The 24,639-nt window shown below is 34.3% G+C and overlaps 1 protein-coding gene across 6 annotated transcripts in view; it reads left to right on the top strand.

Annotated features, from left to right (window-relative positions):
* The window catches only part of FNDC3A (fibronectin type III domain containing 3A), a 143,367-nt gene that overhangs the window by 12,161 nt on the left and 106,567 nt on the right, over window positions 1–24,639 (top strand). For 3 of the 6 annotated variants that reach the window (XM_027064810.2, XM_027064811.2, XM_027064815.2), the window contains exon 2: window positions 12,009–12,146. In XM_027064810.2, the coding sequence (XP_026920611.1) occupies window positions 12,048–12,146 (99 nt within the window). In that variant the 5' untranslated portion in view covers window positions 12,009–12,047. Of the gene's footprint in view, window positions 1–12,008; window positions 12,147–15,579; window positions 15,649–24,639 lie in introns of those variants that run through there. The other 3 variants (XM_053215293.1, XM_053215297.1, XM_053215286.1) reach the window with 2 other exon arrangements.

Raw genomic sequence — 24,639 nt, 5'->3', positions numbered from 1 at the left:
TTTTTAAAACAGCACTTTTAGTATAATATTGGGTCAGAAGCTCTGTTATAGTAGGTTAAAGAAGTCAGAATTGTAGACAAGTGATTCTCAACTTTTATTACCATACCTGCCAAACAATGCAGGTACTTTACTTTCTGAATTTCTATTGTAAAAGCTAGAGGTTTTTTTTTTTTTTTTTCAAATACAAAATTTAATATTGAATATAGTTTTCAAGTCTCATTTGCCTGGGTATTTTTATTCATCCCCCCCTTTCAATATTAAAACCTAATATTTTAGGAAAGTTGGTGGTAAATTCTAGGATTGATGTCATCAGTTTGAGCTAAAGGGAGACTAAGGACAAGGAAAATTTTTAAAAAATAATGTGAGGAAGGATGAGCATGTTTAGGGACAATAATATTTAACTCAAGCATAATAGTCGATTTATAAACAGACTGTGGTTACCTCAGAAAGGGCAATATTAAGGGGTGCCTGGTGGCTCAGTTGGTTAAGCATCTGACAACTTCAGCTCAGGTCATGATCTCACAGTTCATGAAATTGAGCCCTGCGTTGGGCTCTGTGCTAACGGCATATAGCCTGCTTGGCATTCTCTCTCTTCCTCTTTCCCTGCCCCCCAGCTCTAAGTAAATAAATACGTACTTAAACAAAAAGAACAATATTAAAATACTGGGTTCTACAGACAAATCTTGCTTAGGGGAAATGCAAAAATGTTGATTTTCTTATGATGTCTTATAAAATTCTCTGTTTAGAAGGAAACATGTTAAATATGGTGAAGTTATAGTAATACAGTAGCTTTTGCAGGGGAATGCAAACCCTTCTATTGTGAACCTAGATGCCAAGGTGTTAATTTTGGTCAGAAAATATTCTGAAACTACTGGTTTAGTCTTCAAAGTCATTCTGATAGATGTAACCAAGAATTTGAAATTCTAAAAAAGCAAAGTGAATATAATTTATAAGTGGGTATATTTTAAAAGGGTAATAAAATATTTGTAGATGAAAATAGAATTGTGGCAGATGTAATTACCTTGGGCTCTAAAGGTAACTCAAGTGCTCTGAAAGCATCGACAGCTAGAACTATAAAATGGAATTTAAGAAGATGGCACTTTAAAAAATCTTATTTATGTGTATACTATCTGTCCTTTAATGGATAGGGTTGATTTCTTGGAAGCAACTCCTGCTCTCAGTTCCCATAGTTTCCTGAATAGATGTTTCTTCTTGATGTCTTTTTCATCAAAAGTGCCTTTGAAGTCCATTTTAACCAGATTTTCATGTTAGTATTAAGGTGTGATTTTGTAGTGGAGGAACTGGGGCTTTATCTCTTGAGTGCTTAATTAAATTGTGTTTAGGGGCGCCTGGGTGGCTCAGTCGGTTAAATGTCCGACTTTGGCTCAGGTCATGATCTCTCAGTTGGTGAGTTCGAGCCCCACATCAGGCTCTGTGCTGACAAGCTCGGAGCCTGGAGCCTACTTCGGATTCTGTGTTTCCCTCTCTCTCTGCCCCTCCCCTACTCACGGTCTGTCTCTCTCTGTCTCTCAATGGTAAATAAAGGTTAAAAAAATTTTTTTTAATTAAGTTGCGTTTAGTTTATCTGGCAATGGAGAGTAATGGCCGTGACTTTCAACCTTTCCCTCTTTTTTTAAACCTCTGTTCACTTACGTGGGATAAAAGACGGAGGCCCACCCATTCTTCAACTTCCACCTTTCCAGTAGACAAGGAATTAGAGAATAAGATAAGTTATGGTAAATTTGTTGCTGACAATCTGTATAAATTGTCACTTACCTTATAAGGAAATGAAATATATATTTTATACGTAAAATATGTATTTGCTCTATTAGGTTAAGCCATATAAAATTGTTATTTTCATATTTTTTACCTTAAAAATGACAATTTTTTCAGGTGGTTACCTTAAAAAATGATTTTATATGGTTCAACCTATTACAGAATTATGCCCTGTAAACACTGCCCTATGTGTAAAAATACATTATTGCACTTAGCATGAAAATATGTTGTAATTTATTTAAATAACATAAGTTCATAAACAGCAGATTGCTGATGAAATGCTACCATATGAGCCAAATTGGAAGGTCTATAAATACATCTACTTATGCAACAAGGTTAAAGTAATAAGCCAAAAATATGGTTAATGTATATATGCATCATTGTACATTATTGGGTTAATCAGCGTTCTCCAAAAACTAAGTTGAATATGGGAATGATAAAGGTAAACATGTAGTAATTAATAAATAAAAGTTATTGAACTTGAAAACCATGACCGATTGAAAATACCACAAAAACCAGTACAGTTGAAGAGAGCACTGATGATAGATAAACAGATAATGAAAATTATCTTCCTTCAAATTGTGGGAATCCTTACTGTGTTGCATGGCAGCTAAATGTCTTAGTAGAACCCTGAATTAGAGGCCCAAGTAATCTTTTGAAATGTACTAATTTTACTTTGTAAATAACATGTTTTAATAGCAAATACGAGCTCACTCTGCAGGCTGCTAGTGACACTTAGTCTTACACAGAAATAAAAGCTAAAGAATTGTGGTCATTTGCCCAAAATATCTGTGAAAAGAACATTGATTTTTCTTTTAGTTCAGGACATATCAAGAGCACATTGCCATTGGTGAAGCCTGGACCATACTTTTAAAAAATCGTGCTTTTAAAGCATAGTCATTTGGTTTTTACCTGTGATAAATTCATTCACCTTTCTATTGTCTATTGGGTATTTTAAAAATTAAGAGTAGGGAATTTGGTTCCCTGTCAAGAAGAACTGAAAGGGAATGAATTTACTCTTCTGCCTGAAACAACTTAAAAAAAAAATGATGAAACAGTATTACTCAAGATGTTAGATATCAGGCCATGAAAGAGGGAAAACAAGGCAAGCCCTATTATTGATACCCTTATTACTACCTAGAGAAAGTTTCTGGGGCATGGCACAGGGCAATCTGAATTAATGGAACTTGCAGTCAAAGGAGACTAGATTATGCAGGAAAGAGTACCAGAGAGGAAAGAGCTACATAGAATAAGGAAGGACCTCAAAGATCTGGAGAGGATCCCCCTTGAGCACTTAGTACTGGTAAATGCATATGTGTAAGGAAGCTACTCCAGGTTAGAGAAAGACCCATCTAAAAGGATTCTATAGAACAGCATCCAGACTCACACAGGGCCAGAAATAGTACTTCTTTGCATCAGCCAGAGTAGAAAGCCTGGTAATTCACAGCGTATTTGGTAGAATGCTCTGGAGTATCTTGTTACCTCAGTAGTGGGAAAAAATTAACAAATGTTCTTTTTACCCATCCAGCACAAGAACACAATTCTGTTGTTGCCTAAAGCATGACCCAAGTCACTTAACAACATCTCAGAGCAAAGCTCAAGGATGTTTACAGGAATGCAAAAATATCCAGTAGCCAATAAGATAAACTTTACAATGTCTGACATTCAATCAAAACTACTAAGGCTGTGAAGAAGCAGATAATACGCGAGAAAAATTACGGACTTAAAACTGACCCCGGGGCACCTGCATGGCTCAGTTGGTTAAATGTCCAACTCTTGATTTTGGCTCAAGTCATTATCTCACAGTTTAATGAGTTTGAGCCCTGAGTTGGACTCTGTGCACTGAGCACATTGAGCCTGCTTGGGATTCTCCCTCTCTCACTCACTCACTGTCTCTCTCAAAATAAATAAATAAACTTACAAAAACTGACCCCAGAAAGATATCATGGTGAATTAGTAGTCAAGAACATTAAAACAATTATAACTGTATTTGGTATGCTGGATAAGGTGGAAGTAAAATTGAACATGTTAAATGGAGGGATCTTCTAGACTAAAATTGTAGTGTCAAGATAAGCACATGAGATTGGATTAATGGGATGCTATACATTACCAAAGAAAAGATGAAGACCTACCAATAAAAATTATCCAAAATGAGACATAAAAGAGAATTATTTAAAAGATGAACTGAAAGAAAAATTGAAGAAATAAGGGCCAAAATTTTTCCAAATGTGATAAAAACTGTAAACCAAGAAACACCACATAAGGAAAATGAACAAAATTGTATCAAGGAACATGATAACCAAATCACTTAAAACAAGTGACAAAGAGAAAAAAAAAGTTGAAAACAGCCAAAGAAAAACAGAACAAAGATAAGGGTAAAAGCAGATTACTCATCAGAAGCAATTTAAGCTAGAAGATAGTGGAGCAGTATTTTTAAAACATTGAAAGAAAAAACTGTCATCTAGGACTCTTTACCAAGCAAAAGTATCTTTCAAAAACAGGCAAATACTTTTTAAACATAGAAAAGCTGAAAGAATTTATTATTAATTAATATTAATATTTAATTAATTAATTAGAATTAAACCATAAGGATACCTGGACCTATAGAAAGGAATGAAGAGCACAAGAAATGGTAATTAATGGGTAAATATATACGATGTTTTAAAATTTTGGTATCTTTATGGGGCGCCTGGGTGGCTCAGTCGGTTAAGCGTCCGACTTCAGCTCAGGTCACGATCTCACGTTCCGTGAGTTCGAGCCCCGCGTTGGGCTCTGGGCTGATGGCTCAGAGCCTGGAGCCTGTCTCCCTCTCTCTCTGCCCCTCCCCTGTTCATGCTCTGTCTCTGTCTCAAAAATAAATTAAAAAAACGTTAAAAAAATTTTTAAAAAAAATAAAATTTTGGTATCTTTAAAAGACTGTTGACTTTAATGTAAAAGTGATAATGATTGTAGGGTTTATAACATGAGGAAATATATAACAGCAATAGCACAAAGCTCAGAAGGGGAGACGTTGCAGGTGTATTGTTAACAAGGTTCTTATACTTATACCTGAATTAGTATAATGTTACTTGAAGTTAGTCTTTGGTTAAAGATACATATTACAAACCCTAAAGCAACCAGTAGAGTAAAAAAGAATAAATAATAGACTGTAAGCCAACAAAGATAAATGATATAATAAGAATAATGGAAATAAAGCAGATAAATAAGAAAAAAGAAATAAAGAACACATGTACATTTAAACCTAACCATATCAATAATTATATTACATATGAATGGTCTAAATAGTATAATACCATAATTAAAAGGCAGAGATCGTTGGATTAGATTTTTTTTTTTAAATCTAGACCCAAATATATAGTATCTACAGGAAACTTACTTTAAATTTAAAGGTACATAGAAGTTAGTAGCAAAAGGATGAAAAAATATACCATGTTAACACTCCCCAAAAGAAAGCTGGAGTTACTATATTACATCAGAAGTTATATTTCAGAACAGAGACTATTATTACATACAGGGATAAGGAGGGTCATTTCATAATAACAAAGTAATTAAAGCCTGGATTAATCATAGGTCTTTTGAATGGTTAAGAATTGTTGAATTTTGAGGGCATCTGGGTGGCTCAGTTGGTTAAGTGTCTGACTTCAACTCAGGTCACGATCTCACAGCTCGTGAATTCGAGCACAGGCTCTGTGCTGACAGCTTGGAGCCTGGAGCCTGCTTCAGATTCTGTGTCTCCTCTCTCTCTGCCCCATCCCTGCTTGTGCTCTGTGTCTCTCTGTCTCTCAGAAATAAACGTTAAAAAAATTTTTTTTAATTATCTTATTTTTTCTATTTGATATCTGTCATTTAAAACTATTGATAGCGCTATCTTTTCCTACTATCCTTTTTCCTTATTTCTATGTGAATATAAATTTCTTTCATAATTAAAAAAATACAACTTCCTTTGTGTCTTGATAAAAGTTCACATTGAGATGTGGAAATTTAAGTGAACCAAAATTATACATGTAATTAATAACCTATATTTAAGAGTCATTTTTCTGGAGTATAGTTAACATCAGTGTAATTGAAAGAATTAGTCTGGGGAAAAATATAAAATAATAACATCTCATTGTTAAATAAAATCTAGAAAATATTTGTTGTAGGCTTCTGATAAGAAATGATAGGATGATTTTGCAGAGTGAGTCCCATGACTTTCATCTCAGGAAATTCCACTACAGGTGATTTAAAGTGTTTTTTAAAAATATAATCAAGTTTGGAAAGTAAAAAAATCCAAAAGTTAAAAAAAATAAAATAGAGGTCTAATTTGGAAAAATACATGTTAGTATATCAGTTTGTAAGATGAATTATTAATTTGGATAAAGTCCAAGCTCAAGCAAAATTAATGACATATGATGGTCAGTAAACCAAATATAATTGTAGTTGGCTAGGGCTTTACAAGCTAACTGTTTATTTTTAAATTGAAATTTTGATGAAAGTGGTATAACCATATCCACATTATAAAAAATTTTGGCAATAGAGAAAAAATTACCATAATTGCATTGTCTTAATACAGTTGCTACCGCAGTATTTTTTACTTAATGCTTTTTCATATGTATATTTTCAAGTACTCCTAAATTCTGGATTTAAATATGATACTCAAACTCTTTGGAGTATGTAATAGTTTTGTCATTTCAGATATGGCCTTACAGTCCTATAATTTATAGTTGCATTGATTTAGACAAAAGACCAGAAAAACACATTGGATATTTTAATCTAAACGTACATACTTTTCGGAGCGCCTGGGTGGCTCAGTCGGTTAAGCGGCCGACTTCGGCTCAGGTCATGATCTCGCGGTCCGTGAGTTCCAGCCCCGCGTCGGGCTCTGTGCTGACAGCTCAGAGCCTGGAGCCTGTTTCAGATTGTGTCTCCCTCTCTCTGACCCTCCCCCGTTCATGCTCTGTCTCTCTCTGTCTCAAAAATAAATAAACGTTAAAAAAAAAAATAAATGTACATACTTTTCCTTTGGACCTCTCATGCTGTGGCTGTAATCCAAGTATGATCCTGCTATGCATTTTCCCATAAATACTTTTTAAACAACTAGAACTGAAGTTTCAAACTCTGGGTATAGCTCATTATTATGAGCTAGCCACCTTAGATTCCAGCAGCAGCATCCTTAAAATAGAATTCAGGTAGAATAAATTGATATGAATAGGGAGTTTAAGGAAGAAAAACTGGCAGAATATTTGAGTAAAAAATTTAATACAGATTTAGAATCTATAATTCTAAATTAGTAGTGACTGAGTGAGAAAGCACAGTACTATATCTAAGTACTGTTATGGACGGAAAACTGAAGCCCTAACCCTCAATGTGATAATATTTGGAGGTGGGCCTTTGGGAGTTATTGAGGTTTATGTCCTTTATGGGTTAGTATACTTATAAGAAGAGACTAGAGCTTTCTCTTGGCCACGTGAGGTTACAGCAAGAAGGTAGCCATCTGCTGGCCAGGAAGAGAGCCCTCACCAAGAACATGACCCTGATCTTGGACTTCCCAGCCTCTAGAACTGTGAGAAATCAGTATATGTTGTTTAAGCCACCTAGTCTGTGGTATTTTGATCTAGCAGCCCAAACTGACTAAGACAGTAATGGTTACCAGTGAGTGGAATGCTGCTATAACAAGTATCTTAAAAATGTGGAAGTGGCTTTGGAACTGGGTAAGGGGTAGAGACTGGAAAAAATTTGAAGTGCATGCTGAAAAAAGCCAAGATTGCTTTTAAGAGATTGCTACTGGCAACTGGTGAGAGCTCAGAAAGAAGAGAGCTAAAGAGAAAACCTCCATCTTCTTAGAGAATACATAAATAATCATAATCAAAATATTGGTAGAAATATGGATGGTAAAGGTCATTCTGAAGAGGTCTCAGATGGGAATGAGGAATATTGTCATTGGATAATGGGGGAAAGAGGTGATCCTTATTATAAAAGAGCAAAGAATTTGGCTGAGTTGTGTTCATGTTCTGATGTTTTATGGAAGGTAGATATTGACAGTGATAAATAAAAGTGGGTTATTTAGCTGAGGATGTTCTGAAGCAAAGTGTTGAAGAAGTATCTTCATTCCTTCTCACTGCTTGTGGTAAAATAGGAGAGAAATGAACTGAAGGAAGGATTTGTTAAGCAAAAAAGGAGCCAGAACTTAAAGATTTGGAAAATTTTCAGTCTATCCATAGTGCAAAGAATGAGAAAGTATGCTCTGAAGAGAACACCAAAACTGTGTTTGACTAGCCTTTTGATAAGGTTTTTAGTGTGGGTGTGGACCATGGACCTAATTATAATTAGCATCTCAACAGAAGCCTGGAAGAGAGATGTGATTATATTAGTGAAACATTGCTTCCTGGGACTAAAGGAAACAAATCAGAAGTGAATGAAGGCAGGCTGTGAGCATGTGTTATCCTTCAAGAAAAGGGAAGCAGGACCCCAAAGGTGACTCCTATCATCAGGACTGCTACTCCAACACAGGTCGTCTGTCACCTTTCTTATGTTGAGTAGTTGCCTTCTATTCCTAGTTTGTTGTGTGTTTTTATCATGAGTACCCCGGAAACTGCCTTCATGCCCCTCCGAGTTCCCATCATTTCTTCTCCAAAGACAATTACCTATCCTGACTTTTAACATATAGATTGGTTTTTATTCTGTTTTGAACTTTCTATAGAGTTACACTGTATGTATTCTGTTTTTCATTCACATTGTATTTGTGAAATTTATGTGTGTTGTTCCCTATTCACTGGTTCATTAATTTTCATTGCTATATAGTAGTCTGTTGGATGAATTAGGTACCATTTACTGTGCAGGGACATTTTAATTGTTTACAGTTTAGGGTTAGGAAAGAATAGTGCTGCTATATACACTTTCAGGTACTTATCTTTTGATGCACATATGCTTGCATTTCTTTTTGGTAGACTAGGAGTCTAATAACCAGATCATAACTGGATCGTAGAATATTTATATGTTCAACTTTAGTAAATAATATCAAAGTGTTTTCCAAAGTGATTTTATGAATTTCAACTCCCATTACATATGAGTATGACAGTTGTTCCATAGTCTCGCTGATACTTGATGTTGTCAGTCTTTTTCATTTTTATCATCCTAGTGAGTATATGATGGCATTTCATTATGATTTTTAATTAGCTTTTTCCTAGTAGCTAATGAATTTGAGAATCTTTTTATATGTTTATTGGCCTCTTGAATTTCCACTTTTGTAAAGGGTGTATTCAAGTCTCTTGGCATTTTTTTTTTAAATCAATTTGTAGGGGGCCTGTATAAATGCTAAATATGTGCTCTCTTTCAGTTATATATGTTGTAAGTAGCTTCTCTCAGTCTGTCGCTTGCCCTTCACTTAAAGATATTTCTTAAAGAATAGTAGTTCTTAATTGTTCAATGAAGTTCAATATATCATTCTTTTTTTATGATTTAAGAAATCTAATATGTACTCTGTTTAAAAAATCTTTCTCTGTCTTATGGTTATGAAGATATTCTTGTGTATTATCTTTTAGAAGCTTTTTTGTTTTACCTTTTACATTCAGATCTGCAGTCTACCTGGTGTTAATTTTTTAAATACTGTTTAATTTGGCACTAATTAAAATTTCAGACTTAAAAGTTGCAAGAGTAGTACAGATATATCTAGCTTTTCTTCACCAGATTTCCCAAATGTTAATATTTTATTATATTATTGCTACATAAATTAATATTGATATGTAGATTATAGATATAAATAGTGATATGGAGCCATCTTGTACTTGTATACAAAGGTGATTGTTAAAAATCAGGAATTTTCAGGTCAGTTTTTAAACCACGGTAGCTTGAAATGAGCTACGGGGGAGTATTTATTCCCTGAAAATTAGCAAATGCATCAAATTGTCCCCCCCCCCTTTTTTTTTTCATATATCTAATGATACCTTATTAGAAAATAAAAATAGATGCATAACTTAAGTGGGTATTTATAGTCACAAGGTGAGATGAAAATGTAGGAAATAGGAGTAACAGAATTAGAAGAAATTGAAAGAAAAAGCTGACAGTGTTCTCTACACAGGATTGAAAGGAATATTTATGTTTCTAAATGCATCATTTCAGTTGCATGGCTGTAATTTCTAATTTGCAAGCTTATATAAAACCTTTGCATATAGTGAAATGGATATAGCCATGCAAGAAAGCAATTGATGAATGAAATTTCTGATATGCTAGAGCTTCGAAAAGAATAAAATTAGAGGTAACATCTTAAATGGAATGATAATGTTAAAGCAATAGCACGTGGCTTCAGATACAATCTATAATAGTACTATTAGAATTAACTAGAGTTTCAGAAGAAATTTGTGTTTCTTTTTGTAAAGCTTCCATTCCACCTCTTGAAATCAAATTATGGTTATATCTTCAGCATTAGTTTCTAAAGTTCAAGTAATACTGGCAGTTTGCAGTTTTAGTTAAAGATACTATGTAAAATATTTTAAACAATATAATGACAAAAAGTACTCAGTGGTTTGCTATTTTTTTTAATGTACTAATTTTACAAAATGAATTATCTGTAAACTTTCTCTAGTTAGTCCTGTTAACGTCCCTGAGTGTTTCTTTGACATGCAAGAGGGAAAATAGTACATTGTCTCTTTCCTGTCTTACAACTTTTTGCATATTCACAGAATAAAATTATTTGACATGATTTACCCACTGCTTTTATCATACTTTAAAAAATACAACATTACAGGGGTGCCTGGGTGGCTCAGTTGGTTAAGTGTCCGACTCTTGACTTTGTCTCAGGTCTTGATTTCATGGTTCACGAGATTGAGCCCCTCATTGGGCTCTGTGCTGACAGAACAGAGCCTGCTTGGGATTCTTTCCCTCTCTTTCTGCCCCTCCCCTGCTCCCTCTCTCTCTCTCTCTCTTTCTCTCTCTCAAAATAAATAAGCTTAAAAAAAGAAAAGAAATACAGCACTACAGATTAAGCCAGAAGTTAGGTTTTCCCCTTTATATATGTTATATATGTATAAATATAAAATGTGTGTGTGTATATATATGTGTGTGCGTGTATGTATGTTAAACACATTATAAATATGTGTCTTATATGTATATATGTATATATAATTATAACACATATAATGTGTTTAATGACATGCATTGTTATGAGATAGTATAAAATATTGCTTACTGTGGTCTTCAGTATAAAATCTTGATGTAGATACCTATATTGAATATTTTTTAAAAATCTTAACAGTAGTTTTTATATATCTAAATAGAAATTTGTTTTTAGGTTAAATCCACATGTTTGAGAGTTTCTGCAGAGATTCAAGATTTTAAAATAAATAAGAATTTAATACCTTGCAAAAGATAAACATTTTGCTTGACACTACTGAATTTCAGAATTCTCCAAGCACCCAAAAATGTTTGTAATTTTGCTTTTTAGTATAAATTTGGTAATATTTATGATTAAGCTCAGTTCAGCTTGACTTGTAATTAGCTGACATTTAATATGGTATGTTAGTATTGCTTACATCGAGTCTTTTACTTTTTATATAAGTGATACTATGTCTGCAGTTAAAGATTTCTAAATGTATGTGCTTTTCATCACTGACATCACTGATTTGGCTTATTATAAAGTAAGTGTCACCTACAAAAGAATAATAAAACCAGAATGACAGAAGACCAGTGTCAGAGTTTAAAGCTTAAAACTTGAAGGTTTTTATTCTAATCCTCAGCAAAATTTTCTACCATTTTTCTCTGAGGAATTAGTGACAAATCATAATTCTTGTGTAGTTCCTAGGATGGGGTGGGGGGGATTGTGTCTTCAAAATCACCTTCTCTGCATATAGAAAAAAATTAGTGGTAGAATTGCTCCTACAGTCTTTGCATTTTAGTGCCTGTGCCATACTAATTATTATCTAGTATTTCATTAGAATAATGGTGGTTAAATAAACATGGTGTAGAGATGGAAGGGATAGAGACACAGACATGGAATTTAAATAGAAGCTTCTCATGTATTGGTTTGACTATATCTTAGTTTATACTGTTTACATTGACATACAGTTGGTTAAGTTGTAAGAAATGTATTTCTTTAAGTGGTCTATTGACAGAAAAAAGTAGTTAACAAGAGTATTACAAAATTTCCTTTGACAAGAATATCTTTTTAGGTTAAAGAATGAGATAAATCTTGAATGTATTATATTTTAATATATTTTTGAGGATGTACACACTGATGGCTATATATTTTTGTTTTTCAGAATTGGAAGGTTATCCAGTATATTAATGTCTTATTGATAATGGCAGAACATCCACCCCTACTGGATACAGCTCAGATTTTAAGTAGTGATATTTCTCTTCTGTCTGCCCCTATTGTAAGTGCAGATGGAACACAACAGGTAAGGACACTGAAACGTTTATTTCCTTATGTCTAGTATGCATGTATTTCTTTCAGAAGAATGCAAAATTTAAAACAGAATGAAACTTCACAATAGTGGGTTCCTGTTAATTTGGATCTTAAACTCCAGTTCAAAATGGTGTTTTGGTTTCATAAGACAATGAAATAATGAGACTGTTTTTGAAGTTGCTTCTAATTAATGTTTAAATTCTTTATTTTTTTATTTATTATTCTAATTAATGTTTAAATTTCTTGTGTGTATATTTAGTTGCCACTGAAGTTGTTTTTGTTTTAGTTTAGACAATGTATGAGTCCCTGATTGTTTTTTAACTAAGTTTAACCTTGCATTTTAATGATTATTATAAATCATTACTTCAAATCATTATGAAATCATAACTTAATTATGTGATTAGATGATTGTCTACATCATATAATTATAAAACTGTATCTTCTTTTTCTTCCTGCTCTTCTCTTCTCACCAGACTCCCCCCACCCAAAAGCAAATACATAATTCCTGAGAGCTGGTGTATTTTTTCCCCAACCCAGGGCTTTATAAGTTTTCTAATTTTTTGACTTGTGATTCCCCAGTAATGCTAAACAGTTGGGAGTGATGGGCTTTCATAAGTACCAAGCTTGCACCAAGCAATATGTTTAATTCTCACAACTGCCTTGTATGGTAGGGATTTTAATATTACAGGTGGGGAAACAAAGATGAAGGACATGACATAATAAATAAGGAGAAGGAACATTTTGAGTGCTCACTGTGTAAAAGACACTGCACTAAGAACTTTATCAATCTTATTCTTTCAATAATCCCAAGAGGTAGGTAGGTTGAACCAAATGAATTTTAGACAGTCTCAAGATCACACAAAGCTTTCGATCCTAACCATTACTCCTTCTGCTTCCTTGGGAGATTAAGAAAATAATAGTCACATTTTGTTAATTTACAAACTTAGTATCTGTAGTGGACAATTAAGATTTGCTTTCAAGATAAGAAGCTACTTTGTTAACCTTGCTATTGAAAAATCAAGAGCAATTGACTTGGGTTCTGAATTTTTCTGGTTTGTATAAAAATTCATGAAAAGTATCTTGGTTTTAATTTTCACATATACTCAGATGGCTTTTAGCAGAAAGTTCATTTCACTAAGCTTGATTTTCATGGTCAAAGTTAAGTCTGTTAAGATATTTTTTTTTTTCCTGCAAAAATAATGGATGTGGCAGATATCCATTTACTTTGGGGCTTTGAGAGTATCTTCAGTTATCAGTATTTCTTCAGGCCAGTCATTGGTTTCAAGTTTTTTATAACTTAATATATAAAAGAATCTATTAAGCAGTTAATTACAATTCATTGACATAGTTGCTATAGTGTATAGTCTGTAAAGGGGAAGACAATAGGCCGAAACAAGACTATGATGCTCTTGACTTCTCCAAAAAGGAGATTCTATTGGTAGAATTTTTCTTGAAATCTCGAGGGCACTATCTAGCCTGTTACAGTAGTGGTGTAGTTGGGTATAGAGAAAGGAGCTGGGAATAGAAGAATCAACTAGAGGAGGACTTGAAGGGTTGGTTTGGGGATTAGTGGATCTAGGGGATGTGTTTTTAGGGAGAGTTTGAAAAACAGGTTTCAGGAGGTAGAGTTAAGCCTTAAATTCGAACTAACAGAGTATTGTAATTTGCTAGGGAGAAAGAGATGAGTAGAAGGAGCACTGTACTTGACTGATAGATTTAGATTTGGGTGACCTAAGACAAGTTATTTAACTTCTCTGGGTGTGTTTGCTTCTCTATAAAGTGGAGGTAATAATAGATTGCTTCTTAGAGTGGCTGTAACTATGAGGGTGAAATGAGCCTGAAGGAGCTCAGTAAATGTTTGCTGAATCTGAATTGAAGCACTCAATAAATGTTTAAAAGACTGAGGAAACTCCGTAGACATGCCAGTCAGGACTTAAATCAATAGAGATAGTTATAGTGAGCAGTGGATCAAAAAACTAAGGGATAGTTAGGAAAGATATATACTAAAGAGAGTGGACTAATAGCTGTGGTAGAATGTAAGAAACTGAACAAAAGTAGGTAACAGAGATGCGAGTTTAATAAAGTTGACAACAGGCATTTCTTTGTCTTAACTCAGGAACTGATTGGTGTGCCAAGCATGGCCAAGTTAGAGCTTACCTATGGATATGTGATACCACCTGGTTGGTGCCTGTGGTAGAGAAGCAAACTAAAAGACAGTTCTTGACAGAGGGAAGTGTCGTGTACATGCATGATGTTAAAAATTCACAATAACAGAGTATCCCTTGTCTTGACTTTTTGGGGGGAATATTACACTATTTCTTGGGAATATATAATGGGATGATTTCTGTTCCACCTCTTGAGAGCGAATTAATTTTATAGTTGGCCCTTCATCAATATTTTCTGCTTCTGTATTTGGTAGTATGTCATGTTACAAAGTAGGCCTTTTGGCTCATGAATCATACTAGAAGGAATCCCACCTTAACATCATTGCTACTAGTATTATTTTTAGGGAAGGTATAATAGACATTTATCATTCATTCTGAGTGGCAACATCTGAGCTGTTTTTTGTGTTTGTAGACTCCTCATTCTTCCCCCCTTTTTATTAATAGACTTTTATTTTTATAGTAGTTTGAGTTTTACAGAAAAGTTGAGCAAAGAACTTCTTTCATACCACCTCTTCCACATAGTTTTCCCTATTGTTAACATTTTATATTAGTGTGCTACATTTGGTACAATTAACAAGCCAATATTGATAAAGTTCCACAGTTTACATGAAGGTTCACTCTTGGTATAATAACAATTATATGGGTTTTGACAAATGTATAATATCATATATCACCATTATCATAACAAATAGTTTCACTGCCGTAAAAATCCCCCCAATGCTCTATCAATTCATTCCTTTCTCCATCCCACTTTCCCCCACCCCATCCACCCCTGGTAACACTAATATTTTTACTGTTCCTATACTTTTATCTTTTCCAGAATGTCATTTAGTTGGATTCATAGAGTATGTAGCCTTTTCAGACCATCTTCTTTTCATTTAGCAATATGGTCTAGACAGTTTCTTTTTGTGGCTTAATAACATTTATTTTCATTATTGGATAATACTTCATTCATGAATGTACCAGTTTGTTGATCCATTCACCTATTGAAGGACAGCTTGATTCTTTCCAGTTTTTAGCAACTGTAAGTAAAGCTGCTTTAAACATTCATATGCAGGTCCAGAGCACCTGGGTGACTCAGTCAGTTGAGCATCCCACTCTTGATTTTGGCCGAGGTCATAATTTCACAGCCTATGTCAGGGCTCTGCACGGAGCCTGCTTGGGATTCTCTCTCCCCCTATCTCTCTGCCTCTACCCTGCTCAAGCACGTTCTGTCTCTCAAAATAAAATAAATAAACTATAAAAAAAATTCACTTGCAGGTTTTGGATGGACATAAGTTTTCAACTCAATGGGGTGAATACCTAAGAACATAATTGCTGTATTGTATGGTAAGCCTATGTTTAACTTTATTAGATATTGCCAGCTTATTTTCCAAAATGGCTGCACCATTGCTCGTTCCCAAGCTTGTGCTTGATTTGAGATTATATCCTTTCCTGATAGAGGAGGTAAAGCATATGTGAGTGCTTGTGCTGTCCTGTTAGCACCTCCAAATCTGCATTTGCATCAAGCACCATGCAATGTTCACTGTTGCCACCATCAAAAGAAAAGTTCAGGTATTTTGGTTTCTTATGTGGCTCAGCAGATTCCTTATTTAACTTTACCTTCTCTAATTTCTATTTATGTATCTTCTAAAATGATTGAGTGCATTTAAACTTTGGGTTAAGATCTGTCAAAACTCAGCTTATCTGGCTTTTTTTCCCCCAGAATCTTCTCCATTTCATTAATCTTTTTGTTATTGTTATTTTATAGTTGTCTCATTTGTACCTGCAGGCTTTCAATTTATGGAGATGACTGAGTAATAACATGGAGAGGCTAATGCTATTGAAAGAAATTTTTTTACTTCTATTTCCTGAAAGAAGGGGGCACACCAGGGCATGGAGAAAGCTTCAGGTTTTGGTCAGGAGGCAGAAACAAGAGCAAGAGGAAAGGCTAGGCGAAAGCCATTATTGGTGTTTCTGCAAGAAAGGTAAATCAGGGTAGAGTAACAGTTTAGGATTGGCTAGTTTTAATAACTGTGGCAAACAAGAAATGATAAATGTTGGTGAGGATACAGGGAAAAAGAAACTCTTGTGCATTGTTGGTGGGAATATAAGTTGGTGCAGCCACTATGGAAAATAGTATGGAGGTTCCTCAAAAAATTAAAAATATAGCTACCATATGTTCCAGCAGTTCTTCTGGGTATTCATCTGAAGGAAATAATCACTAACAAAAAGCTGTCTGTGCCCTCATGTATGGAAACCAAGATATGGAAACAATCCTAAGTATCCACCAATGGATGAAATGGGTAAAGAAGTTGTGGTATATGTGTTTGTATACACATACATACATACATACATACATGAAATATTATTAGGTCATAAAAAAGAAGAAAAATCCTGCCATTTGCCACAGTGTGGATGGACCTTGAGGTCATTATACTAAGTGAAGTAAGTCAAACAGAGAAAGACAAATACTGTATTATCTCACTTATATGGGGAATCTATTTAAAAAACAAACAAACAAACAAAAAAAAACCTTGGATACCTTCCTTAAGTATTTGGTAGAACTTGTTCAGTGAAGCCCTTTGGACCTAGAGTTCTCTTTGACTTAAGCATAGAAACAATGAAGTAAATCAGACTTATGCTATTAATACTTTTGTGTTAAGTTTAGAAATGAGTGTCATTACTGACATAATCAATATTACTGAGATAATCTGTATGTATTTGGTATCTAAGCAATTAAAGTGTTTAAGAGGGGCACCAGGGTGGCCCAGTCAGTTAAGCATCCGACTTCGGCTCAGGTCATGATCTCGTGGTTTGTGAGTTTGAGCCCCACATCGGGCTCTGTGCTGACAGCTTGCTTAGATCCTGGAGCCTGCTTCTGATTCTGTGTCTCCCCCTCTCTCTGCCCCTCTGATGCTCATGCTCTGTCTCCCTCTGTCTCTTAATAATAAATAAACATTAAAAAAATGTTTAAGTGTTTAAGAAAATTTCAATTTTATGACATTTATGAATTTATAACTGTTTAAGCTCTTATAATTGTGACACGCATTTGAAGTATTTAAGAGAAAATAAATGCATTAATCTTACTAATGCAGATTAAAATGCTTAAGGGGAGCAAACCTGGAGAAAGAAAACATTGTAGTAATAGATAAAAAATAAAACTTGGATTAAGGTCATATTAATGATGCACAATTTGAGAAATATTAGGGAGGTAGAATTGACCAGAATTGAACAACTGGCCAAAGAACAAAACTGAGAGAGAGGGTAAAAATTTTCCCAGACTCCTTCTTTGAATATTTAGGTGGATGTCAAGGCCATGTTCACTAAGATAAATCTAATCAGTCAGGATAGGCAAGGTTCCTTCATGGTTACAAACATCCTGTAAATCCCAAGTTTACCAAAAGGCTTATTGCTTACACTACACATCTTTAAAGAGGTCATTTGTGGCTGTGCTCCAGCCTATATGTAGAATGTTGATGGTATCATGGCAAAGATAATGGTGACCTACATGCTGACCTTCACCCATGTTTCATTATCCAGTGCAAATCACATGGCAAAACATGTGATCAGTAAGTGGGGAAGGATAATCTTGCCCAAGGGAGAAGCCACAAATATTTGGGAAAATAATAAAATCTTCTAGAATAAGGCAAACAGAAGGAGCAGATTTGAGAGAGTATGAGAGATCTTCAATTGAATTTGAGGTGTTTGGGAAATATATAAGTAGAAATAATAAAAATTATAGCTACCATTTGAGCTCTTGCATTGTGTTACATATTGAGTCAAGTTCTTTACTGACCAAACTATAAACATTTAGGAAATCTTAGGGGTGAGATTACTGAGACTCTAAAATAATAGCTCACACCTTTGTGACAATAATTTTTCGCCTCAGAATTCTAATCCAGACCTTTAATCCTAGAAATTTCATGGCCCAAATTGGTCTTCTAATTGCTCTGTAGCTTTGCCTGGCAAACAAAATAGCTGTTAATTGTCTCATTCTTAAAAGTTTTTAGAAAGGTTAGAATTTAAACATTAAATCAGTCTCTTCTTTCCCATTAGTGTTTGTTTCTCCAGAATGTCTACACCATGCCACTTTCTATTATGTTACATAAGAAAGTCAAATATTTTTTGAAAATGTCAATATTAACTATTAACTTTTCCCTAGAAATACAAAAAGCCTTCCACATAGATACAGATCTGAAAATCTGCTTATATTATCACCTTTTTTATGAACACATAATTTTAAAAATTCTGACATTAAGCCATGCTGCATTGAAAAAAAATCATCTCACTTATTCATGTACTATCTATGTGCAAATTATTGTGCTGGTTCTTGTTGTAAGAAATAACAAAATAAGATTTATAAATTGGGTGTAAATTTTAAGGTAGTCTATTTAAAGAAAAAAAAAAGCTTCCTAAAATATCATTTAAAAAAAAGTTACAAAGGGTGTAAACAAACTAGAATTTATATTTGGCACAAAATTTGACACTGTATCACAGTATTCTTACTGGGACCAATATCATTTCATTTGTTCATTTTTTTTTTTAAACGTTTATTTGTTATTGAGAGACAGAGCGTGCGCAGGGGAGGGGCAGAGAGAGAGGGAGACACAGAATTCGAGGCAGGTTCCAGGCTCTAAGCTGTTAGCACAGAGCCCGACGCACGTCTCGAGCTCACAAACCGCGAGATCATGACCTGAGCCGAAGTCGGATGCTTAACCGACAGAGCCACACAGGCGCCCCTCATTTGTTCATTTTTAAAGTATGTATCTCTTCCTGTTTTCAAGAAAGTAAAAATTGGCAAATTATTTCATCTGAGAAGTGAATAGCAACATGCTTTCATATAATTAAAGCTAATACAGCAAAATTATAAGTTAAAATATTAAATATTTTATAGTATTTTAGTGAAATATATATGTATGTATTTAATTCTATTGTGAAAGGTCATCAGATTTTAAGGGAACAATATCTTAAATGAAATATAATGGTCATGGAATTTTGATGGTTTCTACTCTAAAAACAATTGATTTCCTGTTAGATTAACTACTAGATATTCTGGTGTAGTTAGAATAATTCCTAACCCTCTAATTAAGTGACTATAGTTAATCAACCCTTGTGCCCTATAATCCTGTAGGAAATGTTGACTTTTAAGAAATATAACGTTGGGGGTACATGGGTGGCTCAGTCCGTTGAACGTCCGACTTTGGCTCAGGTCATGATCTCAAGGTCCGTGAATTCGAGCCCCACATCGGGCTCTGTGCTGACAGCTCAGAGCCTGGAGCCTGCTTCAGATTCTGTGTCTCCCTCTCTCTCTGCCACTCCCCCACTCATGATCTGTCTCTCTCTCAATCTCTGTCAAAAATAAGTACATTTAAAAAAAAAAAGAAATATAATTTGGGCTGACATGAGGAGGAAATAAAGAATAGCTTATAAGCAGCACTGAGTAAATAGGGACATTCAAATGAAAACTATCCACAGAATTCTAAAAATTCTTTGCTCTTCTGTAATAAGAGATATTAAATGAAAAGCCTGCTTACAAGGATTATTTTTCTCATGATTTTTCTTGTATGTATTCGCTTAATATAAAGCAAGATTTTTTTAAGGCAAGATCTTTTTTTGTCAGAAATTATAAATAGGTACAAATAAAAGTTGTAGTGTGCATTTTCAATTTGTATCATTTCCCTTTCATTAATAAACTGTAGTGATTATATATTCAGAGTACTCCTATATAATCTGTCACCAGATAGAATGCTCAAGGTTCATATTCCTAAAATGCTTCATTTGTGTGATTTTTCAAAAAATAATATTGAAAATGGGAAAAATATACATATACGTCTAAACACATGACAGAAAATATACAAGATATTATAAACAGGGACCCACCCCAGAAAGAAGAGTCTAAATTTTGCCCATACACCCTTTTGTACTATTTGAATATTTTTTAATGTGAATTTATCACATTTTCAATAAAAAAAAGTTCTGTCAATTGAGAAACAGAAAAAGAAGAACATGCAATTTAAAATGTACATGTATATATACATATATATGTATATGTATATATATCTCACAGGGAAACAAGGTCTGAACAGATACACACCCATCTGTTCAGTGGTTCTTCTCAGGAGAAAGGGATTGGTTGAAAGAGGTGGAAAGGCAAATTATGCTTTATCTGAACTGCTTAAAGTTTTTGTTAAATTAATTTATTTTCAGAGAGAGAACGAGCTGGGGGGGGGGGGTTGGGGGGGCACAGACAGCTATGCTGACAGCAGAGAGCCCCATGTGGGGCTCAAACTCACGAACCATGACCTGAGCTGACCTGAGCCAAAGTCAGACACTTAACCAACTGAGCCACCAAGCACCCCTGAACTGTTTAAAGTTTTAAGAATGCTTTTATTTAAGGCCAACATAATCAGAAGAGTGCATAAATCATTTTTGTGCAGCTGCTTCCTTGTATCCCTTCCCAGGAAGTACTTCCTCTCTCTCTTCCTCCCCTTTTTCCTCCTCAAACCAAAGATTAATTTAGCCTGTTTCTGAATTGTATATAAATAGAATTACACAATATGTATTATTTTGTCCTTGGGTTTTTGTTCAACAGTTCATGTATGAGATTCATCCACGTTACCACTTATAGGTATTTGCTACATAATATTCCATTACATGAATATACATCAATTGCTTCATTCTAGTACTAATGGAAGCTTGGATTGTTTCCAGTTTTTACTGTCACAAATAATTCTTCAAAAACATTCTTGAACATTTCCTAAGTTTTGGCTTTTTGGTTTTGGTTTTTGATTTTTGATGAGGTACATGAGGAGAGTCATCTCTCTGGAATAATTTTGAAAATAATTTGTCTAATGAGTTCAAAATTAGCCAACTCACACTGTTGTTTTGTTGTTTAAAAATTGTTTAAAAATTATTTTGTTGTTTAAAAATTAGTTCATGTTTCCCTCATTTTCTGCCTTCCTTAAAATGTTATCAGAAAAAAATATTTTATGGCCACCATTGATATTTTCTTCCATATTTTAAATTGTCTCTTAAATATTTTCCTCTTGCCTGCTTCACATGGGTAGGTAGGAATCATGATTGTATTGTAATCATGACAAATTGTAAATCTTTAGATTTAAAATTGGTTAGATATGATGGTTATTTCACATATCATATATTTTTAGGAACTTAAATACAGTTCAATTTCACAAGCATTAACTAAGGTAACCACTACTAGATTATGTCATGTAAGAAATACTAAGTACAACACACAGTGTCTGCCCCTATTGACTCACAATTGTTATATTCCTGCCTCCCCCATACATATACAGTATTATAACCCAGTATATGGGTAAGGACTGAAAGTGATATAAAAGGCTTTTCTCATCAAGTATTGCCTTAGAAATACTTAGTTACACTTGAAGAAAGTATTTTCTTTTTTATTTCAACATGGCTCTGAATTATCCATTATGCCTTCTTTTTTAGGAAATGTCTGAATAAAATACTTATAAAGCATCAATCCCAATGTCTCATATGTGTATATACACATATTATTGAGCACTTAATAGTCTTTATACCTATATAATCTTGAAATTGGCATATTATTGGCCACTTAATAGTCTTCATACTTACATAATATTGAAATTGGCATTTTAAAGTTAAAACAGCTGACAAACTTAAGTGGCACATTAATGAGTGCTTAAGGAAAAGAATTTCATGTTAGCTGCAAAGTTGGCCACATACTAGCTATATACAGACAAAGCACCCTATCTTCTTGGGGGTAATTCATGGGACTAATGAAAGATTTGGGGGAAGAAAGTAGGTTGGAACTGTGTTTTGAAGGAGGGAAATTCAAATTAAAACCTCAATGAGGATGTAAAATATTAAGAAATCTGACAATATAGAAAGGCCGTAGATCAGTGTAATCCCTTATACACTGCTGGTGCAGCCTTTTTGGGGGGAATGATCTGGCAATATTTAATAAAGCTGAAAAGGTGCACATCTAAAATCTAACATACATACTTGTAGATATTTATCCTGCAGAAAATCTTATGCATGTGTATAAGAGTACCTGTGCAAGATTATTCATTGCACTGTGTTGTAATAATGAAAGATGTGGACACAACCTAAATATCCATGAGAGAAATGAATAGAATTTGGAGGATTAATACAATGGAATACTATATACTTCTTTGCCTGAATTTATACTATGGATAAATCTCAATTACAATATTAAATAGCAAATTAGAGATATGTAAAACATGATGCCGCTGATATAAACTAAGAAACAAACTCACAAAATGATGGTATATACTAATAGTGGATGTATGCAAGCATGCACATTAAAAGTATTAAGGATAAGAAAGATATCCCAAATTCAGAAAGATCTGTAAACTTACATGTCTCTTTCAGAAGAGCATTTGAGACAAATTTGGCAACATGGTAAATCTGGTTGCTTCCAGACACTGATAGATATATACTCTCTACTTTTCTGTATGTTTGAAATGAAAGACATTACCTTAGACATTACAGATAGGATAGTTGATAAAGTTTCAAGGGGTGCTTGGGGGGTGCCTGAGTGGCTCAGTTGGTTGAACATTGACTTCAGCTCAGGTCTCATGGTTCATGAGTTGGAGCGACATGTCAGGCTCCATGCTGACAGTACGGAGCCTGTTTGGGATTCTCACTCGCTCTTCTCTCTCTCTGCCCCTCCCTTGCTTGTGCTTTCTCTCTGTCTCAAAATAAATAAATAAAAACTTTTAAAAGTGGGGGAGGGGGCTTGGGTTCCTCAGTCAGTTAAGTGTCTGACTCTTGATTTGGGCTCAGGTCATGATCTCACAGTCGTGGGATTGAGCCCTGCATAGCCTCCACACTGGACTTGGAGCCTGCTTGGGAGAGTCTCTCCCTCTCCTCCTGCCCTTCCCCCACTTGCACTTGCATGTGCTGTCTCTTAAAATAAACATTTTTTTTTAAAGAGTCTTAAATGCTGTAAGTTTTGAGTTTGAGATAATAAGCAATAGGTAGTCAATAAAATTTGCAGAGTACCCTGTACTCTTCTATATTAGCATTATAATTGTTGTAACTGTCTTCTGTATGGATTCATACTTGTATACCCATCTCCACAAACTAACATATACTAGTTGCTCATTTATTATTTGCCAAAAAATGCATTAAATGGGTAGATGGTTGACAGATCTCAGTTGTGTACATGCTGGTATCAAGCATATATTCTTAACTAAGTTTGCAAGTTATTATCCTTCATAGAACTAAAAACTAAACTCATGTTTAGTAATTTGATAATTGTCCTTTTCTTTCCAAAGATTAATCTTTATTTAAACGTTTGTTGAGATATGTTACATCAGCCATTGTATCTATAGATTGACAGGGTCTAGTGAAATGCAAATAAAATTTGATTTAAAGTTTTTATGATCAAATCAGTTTACACTTTGATGTGTAAGTAATTCAGACTTTTTTGTGAGTTGATAGTATATTTAGATGAAATGTATTTCTCAGCTTAATTTCCTAGGAAAGTCAGATAATCAGTTCAAATTTAGAAAGTTGAGGTGCCTGCAGTTTATCAAGGCAAATAAATACAGAAAAGGTAGTTTGAAAAGTCATTTTGGAGCTTGACAAATCTAACATTATACCATCTGATATGGTAGCCATTAACTACTAATTTAAATTAATTAAATTAAAGGTAAATAAGCTTGCAGATTCAGGCTATCATTTTCACTAGTTGCATTTTAAAAGTTCAGTAGCACTACGTACACACACAGACCGTATGTATAGGTACATGTAGCAGGGGGCTATATACCAGACAGCATATAGAATATTTCCATCATCACAGAAAGTTTTATCAGCTAGCCTTGGTCTCAAAGCCAGAGGAAAAGATTTAGGCGTTATTTAGAGATGGATAGTAGTTAATTCAGCAAACATTTGTTCAACTTTTGTAGCCTCTAAAACTGTAAAATAAATAGATTGACATCTTATGAAGGGCGAATATAGTGGAGGTGACACATGTAAACAATATAGTTATGTGCTAAGTGTTATACTGGAGGATATACAAAGTGCTGTGGGCCCTATTACAGGAATAATTTAACTCTGCTTTAGGATGTCAGCATCTTGAAGGAATAAGTAGAATTACCTGAAGAAGAAATTTTTTGTTTACAGACTAAGTCCTCAGGCATGGAGGTTCAACATAGGAAACATTAGTTAGCAGAAGTCAAGTCTGAATCAGTAGTCATGCTAGAGAATAGTAAGTCACAGACCAGTAAATGAGAATGAAGCTATTGACCATGGAACCCTGGAGTGAGAGGAATAGAGTAGGTTGATGACTAGAAAGCTAAAGGATCAGTA

This window comes from Acinonyx jubatus, chromosome A1, assembly GCF_027475565.1.
Source record: "Acinonyx jubatus isolate Ajub_Pintada_27869175 chromosome A1, VMU_Ajub_asm_v1.0, whole genome shotgun sequence".
NCBI classification, from domain to species: domain Eukaryota; kingdom Metazoa; phylum Chordata; class Mammalia; order Carnivora; family Felidae; genus Acinonyx; species Acinonyx jubatus.
Note: the sequence above shows the minus strand (reverse complement) of the source record. Positions and strands in the feature narration are given on the sequence as shown.